The sequence below is a fragment of the Xiphophorus hellerii genome, chromosome 21 (assembly GCF_003331165.1).
Source record: "Xiphophorus hellerii strain 12219 chromosome 21, Xiphophorus_hellerii-4.1, whole genome shotgun sequence".
NCBI classification, from domain to species: Eukaryota; Metazoa; Chordata; class Actinopteri; order Cyprinodontiformes; family Poeciliidae; genus Xiphophorus; species Xiphophorus hellerii.
In genome coordinates, this window is record NC_045692.1 from 24,028,657 (window position 1) to 24,054,264 (window position 25,608).

At 36.4% G+C, this 25,608-nt stretch overlaps 1 protein-coding gene and 2 long non-coding RNA genes across 3 annotated transcripts; 2 read left to right on the top strand and 1 right to left on the bottom strand.

Annotated features, from left to right (window-relative positions):
• Positions 1–227: 227 nt before the first annotated feature.
• Positions 228–24,744, bottom strand: LOC116712196 (uncharacterized). The gene is made up of 4 exons (XR_004337465.1): positions 24,600–24,744; positions 1,995–2,002; positions 1,109–1,113; positions 228–238 (listed from the first exon to the last, which is right to left on the bottom strand). It is a non-coding gene; the product is annotated as an uncharacterized LOC116712196 (long non-coding RNA).
• On the top strand, positions 6,970–18,823 carry LOC116712108 (CD276 antigen-like). Its single transcript, XM_032551964.1, has 9 exons — positions 6,970–7,114; positions 8,031–8,339; positions 8,450–8,713; positions 12,661–12,963; positions 13,080–13,346; positions 14,909–15,217; positions 15,346–15,624; positions 17,785–18,054; positions 18,157–18,823. Exons 1-9 carry the CDS (start codon positions 7,051–7,053, stop codon positions 18,279–18,281), a joined length of 2,190 nt encoding a protein of 729 aa, XP_032407855.1. The 5' UTR covers positions 6,970–7,050; the 3' UTR covers positions 18,282–18,823.
• Positions 21,532–23,254, top strand: LOC116712190 (uncharacterized). The gene is made up of 2 exons (XR_004337459.1): positions 21,532–22,503; positions 23,062–23,254. It is a non-coding gene; the product is annotated as an uncharacterized LOC116712190 (long non-coding RNA).
• Positions 24,745–25,608: the final 864 nt, after the last annotated feature.

Genomic DNA, 25,608 nt, shown 5'->3' on the forward strand with positions numbered 1-25,608 from the left:
AAACAATAATTTAAAAGAAAATAGCAAAAAAAAAAATAAATTAAATCCCTTTTCCAGATGTTGAACTGAAATCAAATCTGCTCATCAGAATTAAACCCATAAATAAAAGATAAACTTCTCTTTGGTTCAGTTTTTAAATCGTCTTATTGGTCAAATTAAAATTCCTCTCTTATTTCTGACTGGGGAAAATATTACCATTTTTCTGTTCAGCAGAATATTATTATTTCTGCTATATTTCCTCATATAAATCATATTCATATTTGAACATAAACAATACATTTACATTTTTAAAATAAAGAAATGTATGCATGTAGGAAACTAAAATAAAATACATAGTTTTAAAAAATAAAATACATCAGAGAAACAATATGTAGAGATAACATATTTTGCTAGGCATCTGATTTTAATTTTTAATCTTTGTTTCTGCTGATAAGGAGGATGAGGAAGAACCGTCTCTCACCTTCACCTCCTCGTCTTCAACTCACTTTTATTATCGACGTTTATCTGAGTAATCAGGTTTTAATGCAGACTGGATTCTGTTGGATGTTGAGGAAGTTTAGATTTAGATTTTTGTTGTCCAAAGAAACAAAAAGAACTGCAGGAAAAAAAAGAAAAAGTGTCGTTTAAAATAAATTAGCATCTCAAAGTTCTCAACTCTAAGATGCTGAAAATCAAAGACTTCAGAGCGTTTTGGTTTATTAATTACTCCATTCATTGATGCATTTTATCCCCAGAAACAAACAGACAAAAACAAACAGATTTAAATATGCAGAAAAACTTGTTTGGTCTCTTCATCTCAGCGATCGATCAAACGTCAGTAGATCTGATTTTCTGTCAGTCGCTGGGATCTAAGAGTTTTGCTGCCAGATAGAGAATTATACATTTATTATGCATGAACTGTTCAAAACAAAAGAGCAAAAACTTCTGAAACTTTTGTTTTTCAGCACAAACATGAACATTTGACTCCTTTGATGAATAAAAACTACAAGAAATGAGAGAAAAGTGATTAATTACAGAATCAGTTGTGAGAGAGAGAGAATGTTTCTACTCTGGAGATTAGAAATATCACAACAAATAAAAATAAACATAAATGTTACAGAAGCCCAACACAGTCTGAGCAATAAAACTTTTAAAGTTAAACTATATCAGAAAACTGACAGGATTATCTGAAAATAACGAATTATAGTGACCAAAGTTTAGAAATAAAAGCAGAATTAACTCGCCTGCATTGCTCCACGTGGAGACGAACATGGAACATTTTCATAAATGATTTTTTTTAAAATGTGTCCATGAAACAGGATCACTGAAAACACTGTAGTACACAAGCCAGACCATTTGGGGGCGCTGTAACAGTCCTACAGAACAACACTGAAAACACCGGACAACACAAAACGCCTCCATGTTGTGAGAGTGAGAGTAACATGCTGGTTATGGAGAGATGCAAAAAGATTAAAAGATTTTTAAAAAACGCAGCTTGTGTGTACAGATAAAAACATGAAACCAGCTTTTTGAAACTTTCCACTCAGAGACTCTGTTTCATAAATGATCGTTTCTGGACTCATCAACAGCCGAAACAACAAAAACCTTTACAGAGGCTCCCTAAACTGGCCTCGGGTGTTTGCAGAGCCTGAGCCTGAAATGTGTTCATGTTTCTTTAATTGCTCTTTTACTCGTTGGCTTCAAGATTCATGGATTTAAAACACAGCAGGTGTCATAATTTCAACAAAAGAAATGTCTCTGTAACAAAGTGACAACATGCATAAAATAAATAAACTTGGCCCAAGCACTGAGCCCTGTGGTACTCCACAAGGAAAGCAACGTTTCTCATTATCATTACAAACTTCAGTCTGTAGTTTTCATGTGTTTTAAATTACTATTTTTTTAACTAAGTGAGAATTAGACAAAGTTTCATGTAGGAGTTGGAAAGATCTGTCATGATTTGTGTTGGGAGATTTGGACCCGACTGAAGAACTTCTTCATTTAGAAAAAACAACAACAAAACCTAATGAGACGAGAGGAAAACGAAGAACGAGGAAAATTCACCAAAACCATCAAGAAAATGAGAATCAGAAAGACGAGCAAAGGATCTGGAAAGGAAACAAGTGAGTCAAGGAGGGTGATTACTGGAACCAGGACATAAACCAGAGCAGCAGAGGCAGGAAAATGAAAAATCAATAATATAATTATACTGAAAGATAAAGTAGAAACACAGAATTAAACCGCAAAGAATGATTTTAAAACTCCAATCAGAGACGGTTTTTCCCTCCAACATGAACAAACAGTTCAAATCTACTGGATTCATCACTGATAACTTCATTTATTCCTTCAGTATTTATTAGGAAATGTGAGCTTTTCATTAATCAAGAGGCAAGTTCAGACTGCATCAGTATTTAAAGAAGTTTGACTGAATTAGTGACTTTGTACTGAAAGACTGAAACTCTGTAAACTGAACTTCAAACGTTTGATCAGCTTTGCTCCTGTTTTAGCTGTTTTGTTTTTTACAGATTAGTCTTCATTTCTGTTTCAGAGACAAGAAAGATTTCAAGTTAAACTCAGCGACCCAGGTAAAAACTCTGCTCTGTCAGTGAGCGTCTGAAGGGAACTTTAATAAATCATCAGTATTTATTCATGAAGCCGTTCAGAGACAAACATGCTGATGAATCTGATGAATGCTAATGAATGCTAACAGGAAGTCCAGAGGGACCAGAGAGCAGATTTACATCCAGGAACAGCAGCGACACAGAGGAGGAACATCCAGCAGCGTTTTGTCTCTTTGTCTCTGCAGGGATTGTTTTGCCCCTCTGCTTGTCTGCTCAGGCTCATGCGTGATCTGCAGAAAACTTTAAAATAAATGTTTGGCTCACATGCCTCATGTGTTCATGCAATTTGAATTATTTATTCATTTTCCCTGTACAACTGCTAACTGTACATTTTATATACTAGACAACCGTTACAACCCAAAGAGTCATTGTTGCCTTCAGTCCAGCAAAATAAAACTTTTTTTAGAGCCGTTAATGTTACATAACCTGTTAAAAAAAAAAAGACAACTTATCATTTTGATCAACATAGAGCACGAAATGTTGACAATCTTAAAGAACCATCATTTAATTCCAGTTGAGGGTTTAAAATAATGAAAAGCATAAACTATTTGCAAAAGCAGGATGGATACATTTTCTCCAATCAGATTTTATGGATGTTTTGAGAATAAATATATATTAAAACTATTTTTTAATCAAAACTTTAGATGAAAACTTGTTGCTGTTTTAGTTCTGTTGTGGAAATTCAAGGCAATTATTCCATGACAAAAATGACTAAAACCAACATTTCCTAAATGTATGTATAGCTGGAAATATTAGCTGGTTCTTTATTATTGTCACTTATGTTGATAAAAGTTATTGGTGATGATATAAACCGAGTTCTGGTCAGTTATTACAATAACACTGTGTTGTTTCTCCGTCAGCAAACAATTCAACAATAACCTTTTAACGTTTAATAAACTTTCTAATTAGCTCAGAAAAGTAAATTCAAGTGGAAAATTTTCCAGCTAATGTATTTTGAGCTGTTTTTAGGGGTGACAGTAAATATTATGCTGCTGATTTCATTATGATCCTCATTTTTGAATAATTCTCTCCATTGAAATGTGTTTATTTTCATCATTTATCTAAAATGATTTATACTGTGGCTCATATATTAGCTTCAGGTTTTAGCAATAAAGACAATTTCTCATTTTTGTCTGTAAACAAAACTAAGATTTAGAGCAAATGCTTGTTTGATCAGCAGAGTCAGTCTGGATTTAAAGAAAGATCCAGATCCTCTACGGTGAGAATGTGGAGGTTTATTCTAATAGAGGAATCATGTGTATAAGTTTACATATTTACAGAATGGATGTGATTTCTTTTCAGAAAGCCTCATTCATCCAGCTGCATGATGATCAATCCAGGCGATCTAAACGTTAATAAACCGTCATCATCATTTCAGATCAATATGATCTCTGATCAATGGCTCCATGTTCTCCATCAGAGCCAAAGCTCCTCAGGTAGCAGCTCACCTTGATGCAGCTACTGATAAACCTGTGATTGTCTCCACACCTGATCAATAATCAAACCTGTTTGGAGTTAATCTGCTGATCCGGATTATTTTTCAGTGAGAATAAATCCATCCCATGAGCTTCGGTGCACAAACCGATGCACAGTTACATCTTTATGTGGCCAAAACTCAGGAAATGTACTATTCACCTACAAGTGAGGTTTTCACATCTTTTTTATTTTATTGTGTGTGTTATGTTATTGTCTGAGGATAGATGTTATTCATTTTCATCGTTTGCATTTAAACAAAAGGTTAAATCATGAAAAACATCTGGTTCGATTGGACTGAATGGACTCAGCTTTCAGTGCTTTTAGGTGAGATTTTGCACTTTGTAGTTTGTTTGTTAATATCCATAAAAATGTTTGCGTGGCTGCAGCACATCTTGACGACAGGTAAAAAGTTAACACCTGTTCACAAACTTTGACGCCACGTTCATTTTTATTCTTGTCAGCTTGTGTGTAAAATACGGCGCTGCATGTTATCTGTGCGTATCACACTTTATGCACAAGGGCCCTGATGCTGGAGCAGTTCGGTTCTTAAAGTTCTGGTTCTGCTGATCTCAGAATGAAGAGTTTCTGAAACTTTGATCCATTGATGATCAATTCAGAGTCAAACAGGAACTGACAGAGTAACATGCAGCTCTCCATCTTCTTCTTGTTTTTACTGAGATCCAGTTAAAGTGAAAAAGCAACATGTGAAAAATGAAATCATGCTAAATGCAGCATGATTTGTTTTGCACCTTAATCAACAGAAAACTTATTGGCTAAAACTAACAGAAAATGTAACATTTTCTTTAACATGTGAATAAAACATCATAAACTGAGGAAAAAGAACAAATAGAAATAAAACTCTGAGAAAAGAAACAGATAAAGCAGTAAAAGTTTTTATCTCCTCCATCAGACGGATCAGAAACACTCAGAACTTCATGTCAGATTTTATCTGCTGCTGAAAACATGAATCATCAAAATGTCAGGAAAAATAGAAACTTTATTTCTTCTTTTACCCAGAAAGTTTTACTTTCATATCAACCAAATTCATATAAAGCTAAAAGCTCCTTTAATCTGTTCAATTTGTGTGTTAGGACAGTTTATCAGTAGAACCAGCGTCATTAGAGGCGGTCCAAACTCCTCTGATCTGAATCTGTAAAACTTTGAGGTTTCAGCAGGAAGTCAGAGCTGCAGGTTGTTAAAATTTATCCTTTAACAAGAGAAAAATTATACAAAGATAGAGTTACTTATTGCTCTCCAACTCCATTCCTCTCAAACTGCAGTTATATAAAGTTTATTGTTGATTAAAAAAAACATATTTAGCTGCTTAAACAGCTTAAAGCTCAGAGAAACTTCTAGACTGATAGTTTTAGCTATTTATCAGTGATGTTTTAATCTTTATACAGAAGTTGGAAGCTTTGACATTTTTTACCAACAAAACATGGAAAAGAAAAAGAATCATAAAAATGGAGAACAGACAAAGCTTCAATGTTTCTGTCTGGAGGACAACGTGACTGAAGAGGAAAAGTGGCTGATGGGTTTTTTTGAGTTTGCTAACTTTTAAAAGTTTGTTAAAACTTGTTTGCAAGGCACCTGGTGCCGTTACTGTGGCCTGATCCGCAGCGTGCCCTGTGTGCCCTCTCTCACATGACGGTTTTCTGTACACTCTGGACAGGACGCCAGTCTGTCGCCGGGCACACAGAGACAGACAGGGACACACACACACACGCACACACACGCACACACACCCCCCCCCCCACACACACACACACACACACACGCACACACACACACCCACACGCCCACACACACACACACACACTCTCACCTAGGGAGAATTTAGAGACCAGTAACAGTCATGTTTTTGGACTGATTGTTAACCCACCATGCACAGGGAGAACATGCAAACTCTATGCAGAAATCGAACCCAGGACCTTCTTGCTGGCAAGGCAACAGCTCTACCAACTGCTCCACTGTGCAGCCCAACAATCACATTGGACTGTCAAAATAGAGCGACACACACACTACAAAATAAAACCTCCACATTTTTCATAGCAGGTATTTGCTGGTTTTGGGTTTTATATAACTGGTTTAACCCAATCACTGTTACACATGGTATGAGCGTGGCCCTTTAAAATGAAGCTTACGGAACATTTCAAAATAAAGCCTCATTATTCTTGCACTAACATTGGGGACATTACAGCAGTGAAACATTAGCAGTGCACTGCCTCTGACTGGTGCAATGCCTTGCGCCACATTAGCATTAGCCTTTCCCTAAAATAAGCACTTCAGCAATTTTTTTTTACTTAATGTCTATGTTTATTCATTCACTTGATTTAGCAACAAGAAGGTTTTGGATGGAAAATGTTTCTTATTTTGCCAATTTATGGTTTTCAATTCAATATGATAAACAAATTACAGACCCTGTAGTTAACATGACACAAATTTTATACTAGTTTTAAAATATATTTTATGGTAAATTTGGAAAAAGTAACTGGGTGGATGTTTTTCAGGTCTTAGTTTCAAGAGCTGTAGAGAAATAAAAATGTTTGAAAAAGTATTAACTTAATTTGGAGGTGAAAAGATGAAATCAGAAAGATTATATAACTGTGGATTAAGTCAGTGCAGAAGGATAAATAATGCAGATTATTAATGAATATTTACTGAAATGATCTGACAGTTGAAAACTCCTCATCATCTCTAACTAATCTAAAACATTTTCTTCCTCCTCCAGAGGTTTTATCATGAAAGCTGATCAGTACATTTATCAGAACAAACTTCCTCCTTCCAACCAGAAGAAACTCTGAGATTAATGAAGCTACATGTCATCAGAGTTATTCTGGATTAAAGACATTTTCTAAGAATAATTTACATTTTTAATAAAACTGAGGGAGCAGGATCTATATATAGTTCAGTGTTTTAACAATCATTTGTTTCTTCATAGTTTTGCAGCAAATGTTTGATAATTAGCAGTAAAATGATCAGAACCAGGAGATTCTTGTTTTTATTATTTTTACCGTTTTTGTGGGCTTATTATGAAGGTGAGTAAAACATTTATTGCTGCCTTTATTTTATTACCATTCAGATGTTAACAGATTATTGCTTTCAAAGTGAGGATGAAACAGGAAATGAAGTGAAAATATTAATAATAAAGAAATGTTGAAACCTGATTGAAAGTTAGAGTAGTAACTCTGTGATCTCTGCTCTCATATTTTAGTGATAATTTACTCACCAACATGTCTCCCTCTGACAAATAATCAGAAAATTATGATTTTGTTGTTTGTGAGAAAATTTAGAAAATTCAAACACAGAAATCTATTTTAGCAAAAACATTTTTATATATTTTTTCTTTTGCCATATTCAAGAAATGAGACTTTTTTATTTGGTGCTTTCACAGATAAATCCAGAATTACTAATAATAGATTGAGGTTAAAACTAATATTTTATTTCTACAAACAAGTTTTTTCTATCTCACAGTAATATTTATATTTTATAGCAGAGCAGCAATAATCCAAACTAGAAGGTGATAAATGAAGGAGCTAAAGATTAGGGTGATGGCAAAGAGCCTCCGAGGTTTGGATTTAATCACTAAAGATAAATAATCAATACCAGCAGGAGCAACAGAAAACTGATCAATAAGAGTTTTATTGATGGAATGTCAAGAAATATGTTTTCATTAATCATTGGAAATGTTATATAGTATTTTTACATTATACTTTTAAGCAGAAACATAAATAAACCAGATTTTTAAAAATGATTTTCCTTCTACATCAGAGTGATTCCTTCCTGTTTTCCTATCAGAACCAGAACTTTTGGTTCAGTGAACATAATCTGGATCATGGAGACTATTTGCTGAGATCTTGTTTCCAGGCAGGTTTTTCTATGATCCTTCAGAGGGATCTGGGTTTCCTCCTCAGCACCATTCAACTCAACTTTCATCTGTTTTTATTATTTCAGTGTCTGAGACCAGCATGTCCTGTGTTCTCAACCAGGACTGCATTTTACCATGTCGGATCAGGAACGAGATTACTGACATGAAATGGTTTCTATATAAAACATTGTCTCAGATTGTATCATATGACCATCGTGGCTCCAGCTACTCTGAGAGCTTCAGATCCAGAGCGTCACTGTTTGAGGATCAGATCTCCAGAGGAAACGGCGACCTGCTGCTGAGAGGAGTGAAGGTTGATGATGAGGGAAAATATGGGTGCACTGTAAAGATAAATGGCAGCTATTATAGTAATCATGTTGTCCTTACAGTAGAAGGTAGGACACCTTTATTTGAAAACATTTTATTTAAATCATATTTTGAGAGATTTTATTTTTTGGTTCCTTCTTCTGCTTAATAATTCTTCATTTTCTCATATTGTTTGCAGCTCCAGTCTCTGACATCAGAATCCATCAGGATGGAAACAGGATCACCTGCAGCTCAGAGGGGATCTACCCTCAACCTGAACTCACCTGGTCCACTGAGCCTCCATCCAACACGACTCTGCAGAACAGAACCACAGTCCATCAGACTGAGGAGAATCTTTATGACATCAGCAGCTCTCTGACGGTTCCAGACGGTTCTGATCGGATCTACAGCTGCACCATCAGAACCAGGAGGAACCAGAGGAGAGCAACTTTAACTAGAGCAGGTCAGCAGATTTACACAAAGTTCTGATTTCATTTCATAAACTGGTATTTTTGTTTCTTGCTTACATTTAATTTGTCTTTAATGTAAACATTACATTAAATGTTTACATTAATATCATGTAAGCATTTAATGTAAAGCTTACATTACATTAAGTATTACTGTAATGCATAATTATTACAAAAATGAAACATCCAGAGGTTTCTTGATATTTGATCAAATTGAGAGATTTTATTTACTACTGTAACCATGGATACAGCTCTTGTTATGTTTAGAGAACCTTAGAGCCTCTTTACCAAACCACCACAGAAAAGTTTATAAGAATCAGAGGAACTGCTTGAAAATTATAATCTTTTTATTTGGTTCACAAAAACCCTTTGAGCAAAAGTAGTAATTTATTTTATTATACAAAAATGACAACATTAAAAACCAGACGACTCTGGGAACATTGTAGATGAACCCAATTAAATAACATAGACATACTGGGGGAATAATAATAATAATAATAATAATAATAATAATAATAATAATAATAATAATAATAATAATAATAATGATAACCAAATACACCCAAATGCTCCCAAACAAAAACACTAACATAAAAATCCCTACTTAATACAACAAAGGACAAAAATCTCTCCTTCCTCTCGTCTCTTCAATCTAAATAAAACATCTTGGAACTCAGGGACAGCAAAGGTCCTTTAAAATGAACCAGAGGGCTGAAATAGCAGCTCTCCTTCCCTAAACAAAACCCAAATACTTTAACTATCAAAAAGAAATAATCCTAAACTGAAACAGTAGCAGGCCAACCTGCACATAAAACAGATCAAGTTAGACAAGCAACTTAAGTAGCCAGATGTTACATGCAGTGGTGACTGCCTGCATGTTCCCCCAGTCCAGGTTGCTGCTCCTGCAGCTTCAGCAGACACAGCTGGTTCCACTCGGCCTCTTGAGGATCAGAGTATAAAGCTGGGTGGGAACTGATCTCAGGGCCTCTTGGCCAACTGGGCAGCATCTGTGCTGCAGCTTGTGGTGGGTTGATGGAAGTGTGTTCCTTTGTTCCAGGCTTGTAGCTGAGTGGGGCCTTGTTTATGAAGATGTGAAGTTCATGAAGCAATGAAGCTTTAAAACCCTTTGCTTTGTAAAAAGGTTCATTACTCCATGCTTCATTCATCACTCACTAGTGACATCTGCTGGTGAAACTGTAACAGCCTTGTCACTCAGTTGGATCACACTTCCAAAAATTAGTAAATGCAATATTGTCACAAAGTTTTCATCAAACTCATGTTTAGTAACAGGAGAATCAATTAAATCATATTTAATTGTCATATGTTTTAATATTAAAATGATTAGTAGCCAATCTAATCCTGTATATGTTGAACATCAGTGGTTGTGTTGGGTTTTCTTTTATGTCAGAGACTGATTTGAAAATAAACACATTTGATGTTTTAGTTTTTAGTGCTTGTTGGTGCTTTTGATTTTTCTTGGATTTCTGATTGGATCTGATCTTTTATATTTTGCTACATGCAGAATTTTAGTCCTGCAACAGCATTAAATCTGTTTCTGCTGTGAAAGACTGATATATCTTTGCTGATCAGGCTACAAATAATAGTGGAAATTTCCAGAAGGTGAGAAAGGGTTAATTATTTTTATTTAAGAAGAATTTTATTGTGAGTGATCATCTCAAAGTTTTCCCAGATGTCAGAGATTTTCCTCTTGTTGGTTCCATTTCAGATAATCAATCGAGTTTATTTGTGAGGCAGATTTCAGCAACAATGTAGTTCAAAGAGCTTTACATCATAAAATGATAAAAATATAAAGTCATAAAAAACACCATAATCAACAATTAAGAAAACCAGTAACAAACATTTTGATGAGAGCCATCATCAAATATGTTGGTCAATGTTCCTTTTATTTTGGCCACTGAAGACAAATATTCTCCTCTGATTCGCAACCAAATGACCTACAACAACCCATGAAGCAGCACGGCTTATCGTGCTTTTATTTTGAAAACCGACACGCAAAACGAAGCAGTCACGTGTCCCAGGTGATGCGAGGCGTCGTTTGTTGCCAGTCACATAGTTTTCAGCAAGGCGACACAAGCATCGAAGCCTGGCTTCAGACGTCCATCTCTAGTTCATGGTCTCTCCCAAGTTAGTTTGCTGGAGGATTGTCTCTTATTAGAAACCCTTTGTTTTGGTATTTACTCTTCTTTTTTCTTTAGGGTTTTTGCCTCCACACTCAAGATTCTTCTTGGATTATTTTAAATGAAACATTAACTCCACCCTCTTTGTTTTGCCTCTTTATTCGCTGGTCATTTGTTACATTGCCCCCCTCCCACCCAACCGGACACCCAGACTTCCTTGGGTCATAACAATTGGGGGCTCGTCCGGGATTATATTTTTGTTGAGGTAACTTGTGAGAATTAATTTTGTTTTGTGGTGGGTTCAAGTGTCCCATTTTCCATGACTTTGTTTCTTTTATTTTGTAATGGAAACGGGTCACTGTTGTGGCACAGTAGAAGGAGATTGACCAGAACTGATGGTCCTGTGAGCCGATTGGTCTGTGTGTCTCCCTCCTTTGTTCATTTTGGCTGTCCTATCACACCTTTTTATTTATTTTTACATAGGTTATCCTCTTAACATGGCATCCTTTGACTTGGTTTCTTTTGTAGCTAATTCTTCCATTAGTCAGTTGGGCAACTGCAGGAAACAAGATCTGTGGGAAATGGCTCATAATTTCAGCTCACCGTTCTCTAGTGCTTTGGACCTGCGGTTAGTTTTCACTCTGCAATCAGATTACAAACACATTTTAATATTAAATGAGAATATTAACAAATCCTAGATATTTATGCTGCAGTGGGTGTGACATACAAATGAAAACTCAGAGAAAATGTGTTGGTGTGTGGAACCACCATCTGTAACCATGACAACCTCCAAGGTCTGGATCTTATCACTACAGATAAATAATTAAAATACCAGCAGGAGCAAACAGAAAGCTGCTCAGTCATATTAGCTTCATTGTTGAAATGTCAAGAAAAAATTTCATTAATCATTGTGAAGATTATAAAGTAATTTTACAATCTGTTTTTAATCAAAATGTTAACAAACCAGTTTTTTTTCTCAAATTATTCTCCTTTAACATTAGAGCGATTGTGGCCTCCCGACTGCTAATAAGTGGATGAAAATTGAAAACAGCAGCAACCAGCTAGTTAGACTAGGAGTAAAAATGCAGAGGATAAATGTAAAAGCATCACAGTGAATATAAGTCTTAGGAAGAGATGGAAACAGAGTCTAGGCTAAAAAAGGGAACAGTCCTCTCTGCAGCGCTCGATCCTCCCCAGCCTACGATCCTCATGACCTCGACCTCCAGCTGTGTGTGATCCACTGGTACCAGAACCACGTCCCTCGGACTGGATGCGTGTTGCTCACCCCGTTTTATGTTCTTCCAGTCCTGCTGCTCTGCTAACCTGCCGACCGGATCGTTCCTGGCTGCTGCGTCTCTGATTCTACCCGACCCTCTCACTCAACTGCTGATTTGCTCCTTTTATTGCCCCATTTCTGGCTTGAACGCCATTGCAGCTGATGGAGAATACCTGTGTGAACTGAAGGGGACGTCTCCAGCAACACCAGCCTCAGAAAGAAATCAGCACACATTAAACTCAGCAACTCAAAATAAATCCAAAATAAATATATCACGGCCAAATTGAATAAATTCAAAACAGCAAATGCAAAATACATGAAAATAACTCAAAAAGGCCACATTGCTACACAATGCCTTCCTGTTTTCCTATCAGAACCAGAACTTTTGGTTCAGTGAACATAATCTGGATCATGGAGACTATTTGCTGAGATCTTGTTTCCAGGCAGGTTTTCTATGATCCTTCAGAGGGATCTGGGTTTCCTCCTCAGCACCATTCAACTCAGCTTTCATCTGTTTTTATTATTTCAGAGTCTGAGACCAGCATGTCCTGTGTTCTCAACCAGGACTGCATTTTACCATGTCGGTTCAGGAATCGGGTCACCAACATGACATGGGAGCGTGAAAAATCTCTGATTGTAAGTTATGACCAGGGTAACATCAGGTACTCTGAGAGCTTCAGATCCAGAGCGTCACTGTTTGAGGATCAGATCTCCAGAGGAAACGGCGACCTGCTGCTGAGAGGAGTGAAGGTTGATGATGAGGGAACATATCGGTGTCATGTATTTACAACTGGGATCTATTATAGACATTCTGTTGTCCTTGCAGTAGAAGGTAGGACATCTTTATTTGAAAACATTTAATTCAAATTAGGTTTTGATAGTTTGTATTGTGTTGTTGTGGGATGTTCCTTATGTGAAATTGTTCATTTTTTATTATGTTATTTTCAGCTCCAGTCTCTACAATCAGAATCCATCAGGATGAAAACAGGATCACCTGCAGCTCAGAGGGGATCTACCCTCAACCTGAACTCACCTGGTCCACTGAGCCTCCATCCAACACGACTCTGCAGAACAGAACCACAGTCCATCAGACTGAGGAGAAGCTTTATGACATCAGCAGCTCTCTGACGGTTCCAGATGAAGATCCAGGTTTGATCTACCGCTGCATCATCAGAACCAGGAAGAACAGGAGGAGAGCATATCTAAATGATCCAGGTCAGCAGATGTATAGAAAGTTCTGATATCATTTAATAAGCTGGTATTTTTGTTTCTTGCTTCCATTTAATTTGACTTTTACTTGAAACCTCATGAAACATCCAGAAGTTTTATTCACATTCAGAGAGTGATTTTATTTTAATTCCATTCAAAATCCCATTTTACCCGTCAACATGAAAAAATGACAGGAACCTAATTTAAAATACATTCCCCTGTAAATGAAAAGTATTTGTTCCAACATTATAACTGATGGTTTACAGTGAAACGTTTTCTGTAGTTAAACACTTTAACATTCTGGAAAATGATCTGTTCAGAATCCAGTTTAAGGCTGACTTTGTGGAAACGTTTGTCAAAAATAATCAAAAAGATAAACATAAAAGCAAGATTATAAGTTTTATCCCTATGAAGATGCAGAGATAAAGAAAGAAAACATTTTCTGTAAAATGCTACATGCTAGCTGAGCTACTGCCAGCATCTCTGTGGCAGCCAAGTGTTTTTATTATTACAGAAAATGAAACGAGCCAAAAACTCAAACAGTTAAACTAGGAATAAAAAAGAGAAACAATCTCAAGGGTGATTGTCAGAAACCACCTGGTTTCAAAAACCTGATGGTTTCTAACGTTTATGATTATTTATTAACATATATTCATAAAAAATGCGGTTGGCAGCTGACAAAACCCTGCAGCTGATGGGGAACCAGCGTGAGCCACTAGGGGGCGTTTCCAGCCTCAGACAAATAAACACAACAGAAATTAATTAGCAAAGCAACATGCAGCACAAACCCACATTAATTACAATTATTTAAATAAATCAATAACAAGGGAAAACCAAATAACTTCAAAGTAACACAGCAAAGTTAAATAAATCAAAGACAGAAAACATCAAAGTAAAATATTCTAGTAAATGAAAAAGGCCATGTTGCCACTGCAGACTCTGAGGAAAATGAAACTCTGAAATGATAGTTATTCTGGATTAAAGATCAGTTATATAGCTATTAGGAATGAATTAAATGAACAAAACTGAGGTTCAGGATTTACATTTAGTTCAGTGTTTTAACTGTTAAGCAATAATTTGTTTCTTCATAGATTTGCAGAAATTAGGAAAAGAGGTTTGGATCTCATGACTAAAGATAAATAATCAAAATACCAGCAGGAGCAAACAGAAAGCTGCTCAATAATAATAATAATAATAATAATAATAATAATAATAATAATAATAATAATAATGATAATAATAATAATAATAGCTTCATTGCTGGAATGTCAAGAAATATTTTCCAATAACTGGAAAAATTATATATTATTTTAACATTGTATTTATAAACGGTAATATAAAATAAAACGTTTTTTCTCAAATATTTTTATTTCTACATCAGAGTGATTCCTCCCTGTTTTCCTATCAGAACCAGAACTTTTGGTTCACTGAACATAATCTGGATCATGGAGACTATTTGCTGAGATCTTGTTTCCAGGCAGGTTTTTCTATGATCCTTCAGAGGGATCTGGGTTTCCTCCTCAGCACCATTCAACTCAACTTTCATCTGTTTTTATTTCTTATTGCAGACTTTGTAACCAGCGTGTCCTGTGTTATTAACCAGGACTGCATTTTACCATGTCGGTTCAAGAACGGGATTACTGACATGAGATGGGAAAGTGAATATCCAAAATCTCTGATTGTATCATATGACCATCGTGGCTCCAGATACTCTGAGAGCTTCAGATCCAGAGCGTCACTGTTTGAGGATCAGATCTCCAGAGGAAACGGCGACCTGCTGCTGAGAGGAGTGAAGGTTGATGATGAGGGAAAATATGAGTGCACTGCAAACATTAATGGCGTCTATTATAGACATTATGTTGACCTGCCAGTAGAAGGTAGGACATTTTCATTTGAAAAAAAAAAAACTTTATTGAAATAAGATTATAAAAGTTGTATTTTTATTTTGTGCTTCTAAAATTTTTCTTCTGAAAAATTGTTCATTTGTTTAATATTTTTCTTGCAGCTCCAGTCTCTACATTCAGAATCCATCAGGATGGAAACAGGATCACCTGCAGCTCAGAGGGGATCTACCCTCAACCTGAACTCACCTGGTCCACTGAGCCTCCATCCAACACGACTCTGCAGAACAGAACCACAGTCCATCAGACTGAGGAGAAGCTTTATGACATCAGCAGCTCTCTGACGGTTCCAGACGGTTCTGATCGGATCTACAGCTGCACCATCAGAACTTATTTGGAGTTTGTCGGGACAAAATGGTGGAGAGCAACTTTAGCTGAACCAGGTCAGCAGATGTACAGAAAGTTCTGATATTTAAAATCTTTGGTACTTTTGTTTCTTTTTACCTTTAATTTTAATTTTATTTTAAACTTCATTATGAAACATGCAAATAACTTTAATTGTCACTAAAAAGCTACTTTATGCCATGATAGTTTTCATAGTGAGGCATTACATCAAGAGCATCACAAACTGAACGTCTGCAGAATGGCAGCTGATTGGTTGGATGCATTTCCTGTTTTATGAAAATGAAACATCTGGTCCATGGATGAAGGTTTCCTGTCCTGGATGGAAACGGCTGGCAGATTTTAGTCCCTCAAAAGTTTTTTATCATCATATTGATGGAAACCAGAGATGATTGAGGAAAATATTTATTAACTGCAGCCAAATTTATTATGAAAATTGTTAGGAAAATTATCCTCCTGTTCATTTACTCATGAGTTTATTTTACAAGTTATCTTTTCATATTATTCTTTTCATATTATTCTTTTATATTATTACTCTCATATTATTCTTCCTTTTATATTTACTTAACTTCTCTTTCTTTTGTAGTATATTATTAACTTTGTTTAGGATGTTTGCTTAGAAGCTAAAAACGTTAAACATTCATGTGTTATTAGTTCCATATGTAACTGATTAGTTGTGGTCAGCCACATGCCCTTATAAGGGCATGTCCATAGGAGGTTTCAGAACGTAAAGACGGTTGGTCAATTATCTGTGTGACTGTGTGAAGAGAAGCCCAACCTCCTTTTTCTATACAATAAAGAGAAATGCAAAGAAAGAACTGGCAGAATTGAGTCCAGACAGTGTTTGACAGCGATTCGTCGCGTCTGTTCTCAATTCTCCTATTCTGCAGAAAAGAAATCAAAAGAAACCTAATCTCTGTCTCTGGCTGATTCTTTGCAGGTTGTGACAAAATAAACCTATCATTTATTAACTGCAGCCAAATTTATTATGAAAATATTCAGCATTTATTTCAAAACTGGATTTTCTTTATTGAGCTGCTGTGATTTATTTTCATTAAATAACTTATTAAACATATTAAACACATTTAACAAGTTAGAACCTTTCAATATGATTTAATGACAGAATCAAACCTGCTTAATAAAATGCAGCTGATTTGTATCATAATTGTAGAAATATTTCCTCAGTCCGTTTGCTTTGCAGAAAGATGGAGCATATTTAGAAGCTTAATTCTAAATATAGTCTTTTATTACATATATTGATATATTTAAAATGTCCATCTTCCATCTCAGAAAGTTTTAAGTGATTCTGATAACTGAACCAGGAAGTTTTATTATGGTTGTTACAGTAATTTGTAGTTTTTTCATGAACAATTAACAATATTTTATTACTTTATTTCAGATTTGGCCTCAGACTGATTCCCGTCTTTGTGCAGAGAGCAGTTTATTACTGAAATATAAAAATGTGGTTAAAAACCACAATAACGTCACAAACAGATTTTGTTTGAACATTTTTTCTGAATTTTATTTAAGCTTCAAAAAGTCTCAGTAAAGTCTGGAAATAAGTTTGAAGCTGAGCCCACTTCTATTTAATATCTACATCCTATTAGCTCATGTAATCAGATTAGTTAGCATAACTACGCAGATGATACTCAGATCTACATTATGATGTCATCAGGTGACCTTTGAACCCAGCCAATCACTGAACAGATGCAGAGAAAAGATAAATGTGTGGATGAGAGAAAACTTTCTCCAGCTGAACAGAAACAAAACTGAAGTTATTATATATAAACCTAAAGAACAATCTATTGTTATAGATCTAGAGTTATAGATCTAGAGTTATAGATCTAGAGTTATAGATCTAGAGTTATAGATCTAGAGGCATGGCTTCAGTTACTAGAGATCAGCATTCAGCTTCTATGCAACACAAATCTGGAACAAACATCCAGAAAACTGCAAAACAGCCGAAACACTGAGTTCCTTTAAATCAAGGATAAAAGCCCAGCTGGTTAGAGTTGCTTTTGATTAATAATAACTGGAACATTGATTAGTATATTTCGTTATTATTGATGATTTTGATGCCATTTGGCAAAATGTTTATTGCTTATTTCATCACTGGTTACTGTTTAGAGTTTTTAGAATGTGAAGCTTTTTGAACTGCTTGTTGCTGAAATGTTCTGAACTCATAAACTTTGATTTCTCAGGAGCTGAAGTTACAATCTGCTGCACATCTTCAGATTATTATGGAACCAGTTTGGTCTGGAGGTTCAACCACCATCAGATCATCCTGACCAAGACTGACAGAAACATCTCCAACATCTCAGAGGAGTGGAGGAAACATGTGAGGAATGTTTCAGCGTCCGGCAGCCTCACCTTACAGGATGTGACCTCAGATCAGGAGGGAGTTTACAGCTGTGAGCTCAGTGGTGGTGAGGAGACGATTATAACTCACCTCTATCTGAGGAGGACTGGAGGTAACAGGATTCAGGATTTAAGGTTCATTAGATGGTAAAAATCTCATATTCTAAACTACAAATGAGTCTTTAAGCTAAACTCCTGAACTTGTTTGGTTCCAGAGAATCTGGTGGTTCCTGAACTCATCAGACGGACGGTGGTTTGTGTTGTGATTGCAGCAGCAGCAGCTGGATTCATAATGTTCTACAAGAAGAAAATGGAGGAAAGTGAAGCTCTGCAGCTTTAACCCTTTCATTCACATTCAGAGAGTGGTTTTGTTTTAATGCCATTCTCACATTTTACCCGTCAAGATGATTCATGAGCTTTGATGTAGTTTCACAAAATGATCAGCTCTTCATGTTCTTCAGGTGATTCTCATGTTTGGAGACATTTCTGTTTTTATTTTTATGATGATTTCATCTCCTGCCCAGCAGGGGGCGCAGCTAAATATATTCTTTATATTCTACCAGCTAAACTTTCTCAGAACTTTATCAATAAAATGTTTATTTCTCTTTATTTTTCTAGAAAGCAAATATTTTATTACATAAATAACTGATATATGAGCTTTGATGTAGTTTAACAAAACAATTAGTTCTTCATGTTCTTTTGTTGTTTCTCACATTTGTAAATATTTGTTGTTTTTTTCCTAAATATGATGATTTTATAGTTTCATCTCCTGCCCAGCAGGGGGCGCAGCTAAATATATTCTTTATATTCTACCAGTTTCTCATAAATGAATCAATAAAATGTTTATCTCTGAAGATTTTTTCCATTATTTCTTATGTTACATAAATTCTTTGTTCTTCAATAAACCAACTAAAAATTTCACTGCCTCATTTTTCTAACAATGTAACATCAATCATTAAAAGACATGACAAATTTTGTTTCTGTTTAGAATAAAATGATGAAACTTTTGACATGATATTGTTCATCATTTTGCTACAAAAAGTCTCTTGATCTATTTTTATTGAAACAGAAATATAAATCTTTCTGCTGTTATGAATAAATGAGGGAAACTTTAGATTCAACAACATCAGCAAACTCAGAGGAGAAACATTTAATTTAAAAGTGATGGAACAATAACAGATCACATCATAAATATGGAATAGTTAAAAACTGAAATGGTCATTAACATAAAAAAATAAAATTGGTCTTTTGTCAGATTAAGTTTAGCTGTGAAATATTTCTCAATCTGCCAAATATTAAATTTCCTGAAATTAATATTTGGTGGCTGCACAGTGGGGCAGTTTGTAGAGCTGTTGCCTTGCAGCAACAAGATCCTGGGTTCGATTCCCGGCCCGGGGTCTTTCTGCATGCAGTTTGCATGTTCTCCCTGTGCATGGTGGGTTCTCTCTGGGTTCTCCGGCTTCCTCCCACAGTCCAAAAACATGACTGTTAGGCTAATTGGTCTCTCTAAATTCTCCCTGGGTGTGTGTGTGCATGGTTGTCTGTTCTGTGTGTTTCTGTGTTGCCCTGCGACAGACTGGCGACCTTTGACCCCGCCTCTCGCCCGGAACGTTATCTGGACATAGGCACCAGCACCTCCTGACCCCACTAGGGACAAGGGTGTAAGAAAATGGATGGATGGATCCAGTTTGGTATATAACCATAAAACCAAAGAGAAATTATCTTCCAGATCCAGTCAAATCTGTTTGATTTAGATCTACAGTTTTATTTTAACTTTGAGAAAACAATCCTAAAAAAAACTTTGCCAGCCAAACTAAACTATGGAGTCCTGATTGCAAACTCCAAACATTCACTATAAATGAGTATTTAGGGTTGGATCATTGATGATTTCAAATATAAATTTGGTTTCAGCTGTTGAGGGTTAACTGCATCACTTTAGTCCACTGGGAATAAAATGGAAAATATTTCTTTACAGTTTTCTTCATCACTGTTAAGGGAATCATAATGTTATAATTATCATTAACTTTAAATCTTAGACCAGCCTAAAATGGAAACTTCACCTCCAAACATCAACAACAGGTATGAGACCAGATCAACACAGCTGCCTCCCAAAGTGACCCAGAAACCAAAATTTATGTCCAAAGTTTTAATAGTCATGAAATGAATGAATTGTTTGTTCAGTACAAACAGGATGAAAGTATCTGACTCAGTTATAAAGGCTCAGGTTTGCTGCTGCGCATCAACATGTCATGATGCTGCATGGTGCTGTTTGAACCTGAGGAGAGTAAGGGCGCCACCTGGTGGTGAGTTTTTACCACATTAGGAGCTCCAGAGAAATGTGTTCCTGAGTGGTGCCAATGGTTTCACATGTTGTTGATGTGCGTTACTGACTTATAAAGTAATTCTTTACTATTCATTGTACTAAGGTAGTTTCTTCTTGTGTTGTGTTGATATTTATTAAACTGTTATTAGCATGCTATATAAAGCTTTCCACCCGTGAGCACATGTTGTGTAATTAGTGAAATATTTTGGTTATTTTACTTCTGTCTCTATGTGCTGTTATTAGTATTTGTTTCTGCGTTGGTATGCCTGGCAGGGCCGGCCCAAGCCTCCATGGGGCCCAAAGCGAAATGTGGTTTTGGGGCCCTCTAGTTCTGCTGACAATGTAGACCGGCTGCAATCAGCATCCCAATCATTAGATCATTCACTCATCTTCTATAAACTTATTGCATCTCTGGCAGAGCTGTTTACATTATATACATATATATAATATAAGATACATTTATTGGCCAACTGATTGTTTGATCAGTTGATATCTGGGCACCGATTTCCTTCATTTTAGGGGATCGTGATCAGCCCATGTGAAGCCCATCTGATCCCCTAATTTTATCTTCGTTAGCAAAGTTTTAAAAATCAGCCTCTGTCTTCTTCTGCTCTGCAGTGAGAGGTTTGACTGACAGACCGGCTGACAGTTGATGTAAAAATAATGTTTGTGTCAGGTTTGAATCACCTAGAACATCACAATACAAGACACAGGAAAGACAAAAGAGTTGGTTTCTTTTTACTGGCGAGGAGAACGGACAGAGATGTGTTTCAGTTACATTCTCTGCCTATTCTGGAAACATGATTCTGAAAACACTGATGATGTCATTTTTCAAGCCTCAGAACATCCTGAAGTGGTAAAATTATTCACAGAATTCAGACATCATAAAAATTGGAATGTAATAATGTTGACCCAGAATGTGTCTCACCAGGAGAAATTCAGCCGTACTATAAGTCTGAACAGTAATTATATGGTATTGTTTAAGAATACGAGAGATGTCAAATCTTCCCATCAGCAAAGGGACTTTTCTTAGAGAGTTTTGAAGATGCAACCAGAGAGGCTCATGGTTATTTAATCCTTGACCTTACTCCCACCTGTCCAGAACATTTCAAATTGAGATCGGGTCTGCTAGCTCAACAGTGGCCAGTTGTGTATGTACCTAAAACAAAGTAAGTCATGTCTGCACGGATAAAAAGGAATGTACACATCCTTAGGACTCTGTACCTGCCACTCCCCAGAAGCAAAAAGATATTCTTGGGCACTGCTCACCTGACTTTCTAAAAACTTTGTGTGAAATTGCTCTGAACATTTTAAAAGGTAACATTAAACTTTCAATTTCTCAACACCAGAAACTGAACAAACAGAAGATCATCAGACTGTTTGCTGACATAGAAACAGGTTTAAAATGTAAACAGGCAGCTCTCAGGAGCCAGCGAGGAGGGTTCATTCTCCCTATTTTAGCAGCTCTTACACCTTGATCAGAAACCTGGTGGGTGGAATAATCAGCAAATAAAATGTCTCAACAGATGTATCTGATCTCACCGCATCAGTTCAAGCACTGGAGTCATCCAGAGACTTCTATCAGACAAGCAGCTGAAGAGGATTTGGATTCTAAGATGAGAGCGATATTGAATGAATCAAGACTAACTTCATATGAGAAAATTAAAAATATGATGCTTTGCTACAGAGATATTTGACTTTAATCAAACAGGGACAGTTAGAGGAACCTCGGTTAACTGTGACTCTGCAACGTGACCATGTTAAGGATGACCCTGTGCTTGAATCTGGAACTCGCGAAGACGATTCTATCCAGAAACCTCAAGATGAATTAGATGAAACAGCGAATGAAGTTGTAAAAGCCCTCCCTGAAAAGGAACGTAAAAATGATGAATACATTCTGAAAAAACTGTCTAGGAGTAACAGTGGTTGGACATCCAGAGGAGAGTTTGTTTATCAAGGACATGTGACCAAGGGATCTCATCTGGTTGATTTACTAAAAGCCCTTCTGCTCCAAATTAAAAGAAAACATCGAGGTCCCCCGCCTTCAGGTTGGACTTCAGGTTCTACACACTCTGAGTGAACTGATCATCCCTGTTTCTTCAGTGAATAATCCACAAGCAGGTGAACAATATCTAAATGTCAAGACAGAGTCAGATAGCATAAAAATCCCCCAAGAAGAGAACAAAGATGATCCTTTCCCCAGCAGTTGATAGCGTAGAGCATGATGAAGCTGGAAAAGGTGCGTAAAAGGCCAGAATGTTCAGGGTGGATTCATTTTTCCCCACAAGACTCTGACTGTTTATTCTAGATTCAGTTTGTTATATGTGTTAACTACGGGAGAACGAGTATGCGATGTTGTGGGGCTCTCTGAGCGCTGGGAACTCAGTTGGACCTGCTCAGCCTTCGTAGGTTTACCTTAAATCCCATTGTTTGTAACTGCATTTCGGCTGCATCTGTTATTACTTTCCATTGAGTTATTGCAGCAGATCTAGTCATTAAGGGCATGCGCTGCCAGCTGCCGCCATTGTGTAGTGATGTTATCTGGCCACATGATGGCGCCAAAGTGCCTCTTATGCTAAACTGAGCCAAAGGGCTGTCTGTGTTCGTGTTTTCACCGAGGCTGCGCCTAATGATGTAACCTTTGCGTAAATTGAGTTATTTGTGTATGTTGTGGATTTACACGCAAATGTGGATGGTTGAGTTTATTTCTCATTAGATATTTTTGTTTGAGTTTGTATTAGTTGAACCTCTATTCCTGTAATATGTTAGACTAATGGCAATTAATTTGTTATTACAGACTGCTGGCAACACTGAGCATCAAGACAAATAAACCAGCTCACATCTGAAGTTAAAGTTTTGATCTCATGTCCTCCTTCCTGCATCCTGACCGATACACCATCCTGTTTGCTGCCAATAACTGAGAACCTAATTAACTCTGACAGAAATGCTTTTTTCTTTTAAACTTCTAAATAAAACATTTATTGATCAGATTTCAGTTGTACATTTTTTTCACAAAATTACAATGAAAAATTAATAAAAAATAAAACTAATAAATATTACACAGACCATTTGTAACAATCTTTAAACATCTGCATAGAACATGTACTATGGTTAAAGAAGCAAGAGGTGTAATTTCTGATACATCGTTGATACTTTTTCACCAAGTTTGATACCATTACATGATTTTTATGCAAATCACTGGTAAGAATCTAATACTTGATGCATTGACAACCGTCTAGCCTGGTGACAGCGGCAATAAACGCAGTGCTGGCCGCACATAGTGGACATGGTGTCCTGAAGCTGTTAATTATGATCAAATATTTCTGAGGATCTCTCTCTTAAAAATGTTACAATGCTTGATGGGTAAAATTCAAAATCCAGAGAGAATCCATATGAGTCAATAAATGATGATCATTATGTTCCAAAGTCATAGCCAACCAGTTTTCTCCAGGCATATGAGAAGGAAGTGTATTGACGATAAATTAGGCAGGTCCTGTGTACAGTACATTAAGCATTAGTATACTGCTAAAGTATTTGTTATACTGCTTACTTTATTATTTAATAGTTGTGGAGGTTTTGAATGTTGATGCTTTAGAGATTGAGAAAGAACTCACCGTTTATGCGAACCAGTTTGAAAGCTGTCCTTGTCTTGTGATTCATAACTATTAGTCTCATTGGAAGGACAAATTGAAAGATGACCTCAGATTTGCTGTCTTGGAGCTGTAACTGTAATGCATTTTGCAGTTTATAGAATTGGCAAACAGCCTTGAGCTTTCTCCAGCATTTGGCCATCTGTGATAAAGAATTAAAGATGCTTACAGATGGAGCGGGGTAGAGATGCATTTTGTTGAAGGAAGAAAAGAAACAAGCAAATGAAATATAAGTCAGTACAAGACTGGAGGTTTTTTTTTATTTCCATCCACCCATCTACCCACCATTTTTCCTCAAAGAAAATTCCCATCTTGATCATGTACCCTTACTTGTCAAATGAAAATTCCCACCCAGCCTTACAACATAAATCCAAAGTGTTATGTTATAAGGTTGTGGGTTGGTTTTACCCAACCCACGAAAAAACAAACCCATCTTCTCAAAAAACTATTTTATTGGTTGGTCTGATCTATGCAACCAAAAAGTAATAGATCAGAAACCAATCTTGTCCACCCAACCAGGCAAAAGCCAATCCCATAAACCTACAAAACCATAAACAACAGTCAACCAAATACCAACCCCATCCCAACGCCACACAGAAAAACCAAAAACTTCCCACCAAAACAAATTTCATCCCTCCAAAACAAAAAACCGATCTCATTCCACCAAAAACCAATCCCTTCCTACCAAAACCTACTCACATTGCACTAAAAACCAATTCCATTTATTCACAAAACCAAAAACCACAATTGAACAAAAACCTAGCAGATTCTCACACTGATCCAAAAATCTCTTCTTTCTAGTCAAAATACAATCTTGAACAAAGATTGGGTCAACCAACATCAAAAACTGAAATACTCCCTCTACAATACTGTAACATCTACACTCTAAAATCAAATCCAAAGTCACCAACCAGGCCACCAAATCAAAAATAAACTCTAAATCCAACCAGTTTGCTTTATTAGTGTACTACTCCTTTCACATAGAGCGTCTTCTTTTCTTAATGTCTAAACATGATACAGGAAAAAAAAATGCAAACATGCGTTTTCAGTGTTCCTCTTTCCTGCCACAAAAGCAGACAAGTTATCTACTTTCAGCTTCCACGTCATTATGACTCCCCACAACTTTATTTTCTGCAAGAGGCAAGATTTGGGGTCACAATTTAAATTTGAGGAATACTGATGACTGTGAACATCCCTTCAGTTTCTCGATCTTTGACCCGTCTGTCAAGTAGTCAGTGAGTCCGACACCTGTGACTTTATCCGTCAGGTTTCTCTCGGGCTTCTGTTTTACCAATGGTAGGTAAAACACTGGGGAAATAAACTACCGATTCCTTATAGTCGTTGTTATTTTAGATCAGATTGGGATCTCTTTTTCTCGCTCTCCGTGTCGGCTACGCCACACATGGACTGTGTAGCGTAGTCCATGTGTAAAAATTCTTAAAATTAAAGACAACATTGCGTCTTTTTAGAAGTTAAGCTGACATTGCAGGATGTGAAAGTTGGACTCCATAATGAAGTGCTGCTGATGCCTCATTTCTCAATAGCTTAACCCTGGAATGACCTTTGTTAGAGGCATAACAGTAGCAGGTTTACTCCAACCACCAAATTCGTTTCTGTACTCGCATCACGAGTGCAAAGCACGTTGAGATGCCGTTACCTTAGAGGATGACTGCTGAATGGTTAATGCCAAGAAC